Source organism: Ptychodera flava, chromosome 15 (assembly GCF_041260155.1).
Source record: "Ptychodera flava strain L36383 chromosome 15, AS_Pfla_20210202, whole genome shotgun sequence".
Lineage (NCBI taxonomy): Eukaryota > Metazoa > Hemichordata > Enteropneusta > Ptychoderidae > Ptychodera > Ptychodera flava.
In genome coordinates this window covers 23,006,694-23,013,477 of record NC_091942.1, presented here as the reverse complement: position 1 = coordinate 23,013,477, position 6,784 = coordinate 23,006,694, and the positions used below count along the sequence as shown (strand labels likewise).

The 6,784-nt window shown below is 38.6% G+C and overlaps 1 protein-coding gene across 1 annotated transcript; it reads left to right on the top strand.

The window, feature by feature from the left end:
- On the top strand, window positions 1–6,459 carry LOC139152377 (beta-galactoside alpha-2,6-sialyltransferase 2-like). Its single transcript, XM_070725507.1, has 4 exons — window positions 1–579; window positions 3,580–3,791; window positions 4,592–4,763; window positions 6,099–6,459. The coding sequence occupies exons 1-4, from the start codon at window positions 30–32 to the stop codon at window positions 6,359–6,361; spliced, it is 1,197 nt and encodes a 398-aa protein (XP_070581608.1). The 5' UTR covers window positions 1–29; the 3' UTR covers window positions 6,362–6,459.
- The last annotated feature ends 325 nt before the right edge of the window (window positions 6,460–6,784 follow it).

Below are 6,784 nucleotides of genomic sequence, written 5' to 3'. Positions count from 1 at the left end.
AAGAGAAGCCCTCAACTCACTTCGTCGCCATGTCACAAAACTTGGAGAGACTTTCCTTCCTCGTTTGCATTATTTGCATGTTCATCTTCGTCAATTATGTGGACTATGCGAACATTGGACCCTTGCTACCGGTGGCCAGTTCCCGTGAGGCTGTGACAACAACATATCCATTACCAAACATATCGACTGGTAGACTGGAGAGAGGTGAAGTGACTGGCTCAGACGACCTGCCCATGATAAAAAAGATCAGTAGTTTGTACCAAAAACACCCCATTTTTATGTCGTACCTCAGACAGTATGAAGCTATGTTCAACAAATCATTCGTGATCGGTTCCAGTGTTGAAACACTCGACCACTCAAACAAAATCACGAACGTTAGTGCCACGACTATTTTATGTACCATGCAAACCAAAGCATACATCAAGCTTCTTGATGCCGAGACAAGTCCCATTCGGGAAATCGGACTCGGAAAGTATTTCCGATTAGAGCCGCTTCTGAGTGAAGTTCCGAGGTACAATTCTTGCGCCGTGGTGGGAAGCTCACCGGCTGTGTTGAATTCTAGTCGCGGCGTCGAAATAGGTGAGTGTTCAGTTCCAGAAGTTTGCATTCCTGATTGGAATCGTGGCATTCGACCCTTGGCTACCGACCAGCTGCACACACACACTCATGCGCACACACACACACACACACACACACACACACACACACACTCATGCGCGCGCGGACTTGCATAGATGCAGAAAACGCGCCAAGCCCTTTACAACGGTTTGCCCAAAGGTCCCCTACATATCCTGGCGTCTGGAGCAGTAACACTGAGACAGGCGTTCGACATATTCGACATGTTTGTGACATAGGGGAGTGTTCAGTTATTATGGCCGGGGGTGGGCCTGCAAATCCTTCCTGCACATCAGTCAAAATAAGTGAACCCATTGCACCAAAAAATTCATGACCCCCCTTTTAAGGTGACAAAAATTTCATGATCCCCCCACTTTGCTTGAGTAAAGCATCACACACAAACACCTCTGGAGGGGGATATAATAAAAAACAAACAAACAAGATTGTCAGATTTTTTCGAATGACTCCCCCTTACAACTCACAAGGTTTATGTTTAAATTTCCCCTTTTGACTTACTAGTATTTGAAATTACCCCTCAAAGGGATTGGACAGAAATTACAGGTGGATCGCAATATTTTTGCACAAGAGTGTGTACACGTACAAAATTTTGATATTTGGATTTAATTGATAATCAGCTATTAATAATGTTGACTCACTATACATGGTAGTCTATGAGAAAACTGTGTAATACTTTTTCAATACAAAACTATATCTATGCATTTATAGATATTTGATATTTGACATAAATGTACTTAATTGGAAGAGGGCTGTTACAACTGGTATGTGGACAAAAAAATTGACATAAGAATTTCACAAACACTGTTCATCCACTATACAAGGGAGTATGTGATAAAACTGTGAATTTTTTTTCCGATTAAAAACTTGCTATACTTATGCATATACAGACTTTGAATAATTAACATAATTTTACTTGATTAGAATATGATGGTTAAAAGTGCATATTATGTGTACAAGAAATCTAATTTTGGAATTTCACTGAAAATGTTCATCCACTACACATGTTAGTCTATGAGGAAACTAGAAGTAATTTTTTTCCAATACAAAACCATCTAAATCTGTATTTATAGACGTTTGATAATTCATTTTAAAGGACCTAGTTAGACTAGGATGGTTAAAAGTTGATATGTGTGCAAGAAGTTGGATTTTGGAATTTCACGAAAATGTTGATTCAGTATACATTGGAGTCCATGAGAAAACTATGAATAATTTTTTTACAATGCTAAACTAAGTTAATTTATGCTTTTATAGGTGTTTGACAATTGATGCAAATGTAATTGATTCAAATAGGGCATTTGAAAGTTCAGATGTTGACAACAATTATGATATGATATTTGAATTTCAACTAAAGTATAATTTCTCTTTTCATGGTACTAGTAGGCTATAGGTAACTGTTAAATAATTTCCCTGACAAAACTTGCTATATCTCTAATATATAATTAATAGGAATTGTTCATTGTCCTCAGTGAGCTCGATTTACAATAAGACAAGCCTCAGAGTTGCCAAGGCAAGATGTTCATGTGACCACGGTCCCTCCGGACCGTGATGTGACAGATAATTATACTTTTGTTCAGATTTACAGTAAAATGACTTCAGAGAATGAAATCATGCAGCGTATCATTTTTATCTCCCAGAATATTTCTGAACACTGAAACTGCTTTTGGACGGGATGGATACTTATGAAAATTAAGTGACCCCCTCTGAGCTGTTTGAAAAATACATGACACCCTTTGCAGTTTTAAAATTTAAGGTGACCCCCCTGGATTTTGCCGGCCCACCCTGGCCTTAATAACTGAACGCTCCCTAAGCTTTCTAACGAGAAACACTGATAAGCTTAATTATTGAAATTCAGTTATTTCTTACTATCAAATATTCTGATATTGAAATCAATTTCTTACCAACCGAAGCAAAAACACAATCCACTCATAGACGACTGCACCGATATCCATTAAAGGGACAAAGTCGGCCATTTTTCATGAATTTTGTTTGATGCAAGATACTACTTATATTGTTTGACATGTTGAAAGATACTGAATAATTGGGTGACCATGCATATATTCGAACCCGGATTTAGACAAATCAAATGAAATTATGGCGAACCATGACCATGATCAATTCATTATCGCAATGGTTTCATGTATCGTGTCTAAAATCGGGGTCGAATATATGCATGGTCACCCATTCATTCAGTATCTTTCAACATGTCAAACAATATAAGTAGTATCTCGTATCAAACAAAAGTCATGAAAAATGGCCGACTTTGTCCCTTTAATGAAAATTAAAACATGTTTGCCGTAATAAGCCTCGTAAAATTTAAATATTTCAGCTATATGTTGACGTGATGCATCTACATATCATACGTACATGGCATACATTGTTTGTAAACGAGAAAGTTGCACAGGCGCAGTTACGACGATTCCCTCCCTTTTAATCCTTGACTCCTGTAACAAAGATAATGCATGCACATATACTATCTCGCTAGCATTTTTTGGCACTCAAGGTAGATGCACACAATAATACAATACGGCACCTAAAGTTTTCGGCGATCGAGGTAGTTAAGGTGTTAAGAAGACAAAATGCATGTACCATTATTTAGATCACGGTGTACTGACGTCATTGAATGAAAACACGAAGAGAATTAATTTTCTTTCTCTGAACATTTTTTGTGCTCTTAAACACGGCTTTTTGGCAAACTGAACGTTTTTGAAAAGCAAGTGACACGCCATCTGTACTTTGTGAAAAAAGAATGGCCATCCTTTTGCAGTTTTCTAATTTCAAAGGACCCCCTGGATCTCACCGGCCCATCCTCGGCTATAATAACTGGTAGTTCTCCCTCATAGAAATTAAACTCCTTAGACTAAAGAGCATGTGGAATTTTCAAAATGAAAAATGTAATATGACTCAGATGGAACTCTACAAATTTTACCTTTCGTGTCATGCTTCCAGATGCGCACGATGCCGTTTTGAGGTTCAATTCCGCGCCAACGAAAACATTCGAGAAGGACGTCGGTACAAAGACTACATTGCGACTCCTCAACAACCGTTATCTCGAGAGTGATGGTTGGGCCGAAGAATTTGCCAAATCTGATTTGTCAAGGGACACTATACTTGTGTCCTGGAAGGGCACAGGAGGAACCTACAATGGCAATGTATTTCACGTATGTTCACAAAGTCTTTGTTATGTGTGGAAATGGATCATTAGATCTGTGGATGAAAATACGTATTTCAATTATTCCATACTTTTCCCTGTCCGATTATTGCCCGAAACTAGTTTTCGACAATAGTTGCTGTGCTGATTTCCCTCACCTTTGGCCTGCCGAATCCCGAAATATTTGGTGAGTGCCGAAGGGAAAGTCTTTTCTCATAAAGCACGAAAAAGGTTACTCTTTCGCCAACTTTTGCATCTCTTGACATTAACGTTCAAAATGAGCTCGAAATCCGGGTCATATCCAACATCGGCGATGCAATACCATAAATATTAGCCAATCGGGGCCATCATTGAAAGATTTGTTATGCGCAGGGCACAATGCCATGGCAACTTCCACATGCGTTGACCTCATGTTTTGGGTAACATGGTTACCGGACTGCGGATGTAATAATCGGAAGTTGTAGCGCGGCCTGGATATCTGTCATAATTTCGCACATGGAGAGTTACAGCCAATATTTGAGGCTTTCAATTTCGAGGCAAGCACTAACTCTGAATTTTCATCTGTTCAGATTTAACATCGTTTTCCTGTGTTTGCGTGAGTTATCTGTAGTTATTATGATTATTTTTCTTATGGACCTGTAATTTTGGTTAACTCCGGATTCTTGAGTAAACAAACAAACAAACAAACAAACACGCACAAACAAATAATAAATACTAGTAAGTTAGACTCACATGAAGCACTACACGATTTTACTGTAAAGCCTCCAATAGAATGGAAAATGACCGAATATTTTGAACTTCTCCTTGAAGATGATAAGAGTGTGTCAAAAATATTTGAAAGGATATTTGAATTGGACAGTGACCTATCCCGACAGACCCATGTACCTCATCAACCCTGTTTCCCAGTGGAGGGGGTGGGATGTCATCGAGGAGTTTTCTGAGGAAAGAATATCACCCCACACACCAACTTCGGGATTTATCGGTAAGTGTCGGCCGACCCAATGTAACGGATTGCACTCACTGACTACATTTGAGAGTGCGTCATGATCGCTGGAATGTTTACGAGTGAACACGCTTAAACACACGTGTTGAAAGTGCGTAGATCATTGCCTGAGGCTTAAAGATCAAAATCAGGGAACGTTGTAAGGAACGATCTGGAGATATCACACTATCTGCCATAAGTTCAATTTGATTTGAGAAGTTGTCGAATCAGAAGGCTGAATAAGGTATCGAACATTTCACAATATCAAAATTTAAATTACAATAAGCATTGGTAGTCAATTTGAACTCTGTTTTATACCTTGACAGTAACAGATATAATAATACATTCAAGGTAATTCAAATCGGTTTAAAAAAAATCAAGAGCCATGTGAAACACACGTACCTGGTACAAAGGGAAATGAGGCAGCTTATGGCACAAACAGTCATTCGAAAACTGCCGCAGAGAGTTGTCACTAAGACATGAAAGTCCATTGACACTTTTTCCCAATTTTTCCAATTTGTAAACTTGAAAATCAGAATCAACGCAAGACTGTATAGTGTGGAACATCGCATCGTACCACAAATATTCTTCCACTAAATTTCATACTTTTGTCAAAAATTGGACAAAGTTGAAGGTTAAATGCCCTTGTGAGTAAAACTGAGTGGTAGGAAATGGTCAAAAGTCTTGCTTATGGTGACCTTCAGTGAATACATAATGCTGTCAATAACCTGCTACACAGAGGAAAAGACACAGGTGGTTTATTATGACTTTGTCAACTTTGTAACGGACGATGGCTAAATTGTGTGTTCATTGTACTTTGTTTTGTCCTCTGGATTTTTTTCAGACAATTCAAAAATGATAAATAAACATTTCTACTCCAAATGGGGCTTTTAGAAGTACTTAAATTGTCTTAGAAAATCAATGAAAAAAATTGTATCAGTAATATATTCCAGGCAATGTATCCGGTCATCCACTCACTTTTCTCCTTAATTATGCGTTCAAGACTCGACAAGAGCCAAGACACGTAAGGCTAACTAGTTCCTCTGATATACAACGCACCAGCTGCTATTGGCATTAAAGGTATACTGTCACCTGTTCCAATTTTGCAACTGTTACCATGGAAAGAAACAATCTAATCAATCGCAGATTTTAAGCGGGTGGCCGTTTTTTAGAAACAGCGCTCTCACATTGGCATTTTGAATACCAAGAAACGCCCCTTTGACCATATATGGGTACATTTAGATTACAGGTGACTGCAAACCTTTAACGTCGAGACTTATTTTTCTTTTGATGTCTAACATTTCATATGTACATGTTTTCATTTGACCTACCAAGGAGTGCAACTTATGCTGCCTCTGTGCGAGAGAATTGACGTATATGGAATCGTGCAGCCTGAAATTAGGGTACACGGAAGCTGCAAGTACTTCAATAGGCAACCATGCCCACCACCAAACCGCACCCGGTCCAAGGAAAACATATTTCATCCTCGCGACTCGGAGCGCGACCTGCTGCTGAAGATGAACACAGGCAGCGAGGAAGACGTCAAGACTATTGGAAAAATAACTGTGCAAGGTTATTCCACGAGGCCCTGTGAATAGCCTAACGTCTTGCTTTTCCGTTAAAATTGATGTCTTTGCAATTAAGTAGCCAGTAACTTGAAAAGAACCCAATTCTCGGCCACCAAGAAATTGTGATATTTGTAAAAGCTCCGTTCGAAAATGTGTAAACATTTGCAGCGACGCTTTCCATAATCTATGTCTGTTATGCAATGCACGATCAAAGTGGCGTGTACATTCTTTGAATATAAATGCATGTAATGACGAATCATTACGCAGACCATATTAATGTTTCGAAGAAGTATCTTGATTTAATACTCCTCGGACATTTTGCAATAGTTTGCATTTGATGCATTTGATCATATTTGAATATTTTATTGATTTTATTTTCCATTCAGGATTTTCAGCATTCTGATTGTATTTAACCTGCAATCACACCCTATGAAATAAGTAAAGGTGAAAACT

Excerpts from the sequence above, each read along its gene's own strand:
- LOC139152377 (XM_070725507.1), top strand. The coding sequence starts at position 30 with ATGTCACAAAACTTGGAGAGACTTTCCTTCCTCGTTTGCATTATTTGC. Across the intron at positions 3,792-4,591 it reads ACAATGGCAATGTATTTCAC|ATGATAAGAGTGTGTCAAAA; the intron begins GTATGTTCACAA and ends TTCTCCTTGAAG. Across the intron at positions 4,764-6,098 it reads ACCAACTTCGGGATTTATCG|GAGTGCAACTTATGCTGCCT; the intron begins GTAAGTGTCGGC and ends TGACCTACCAAG.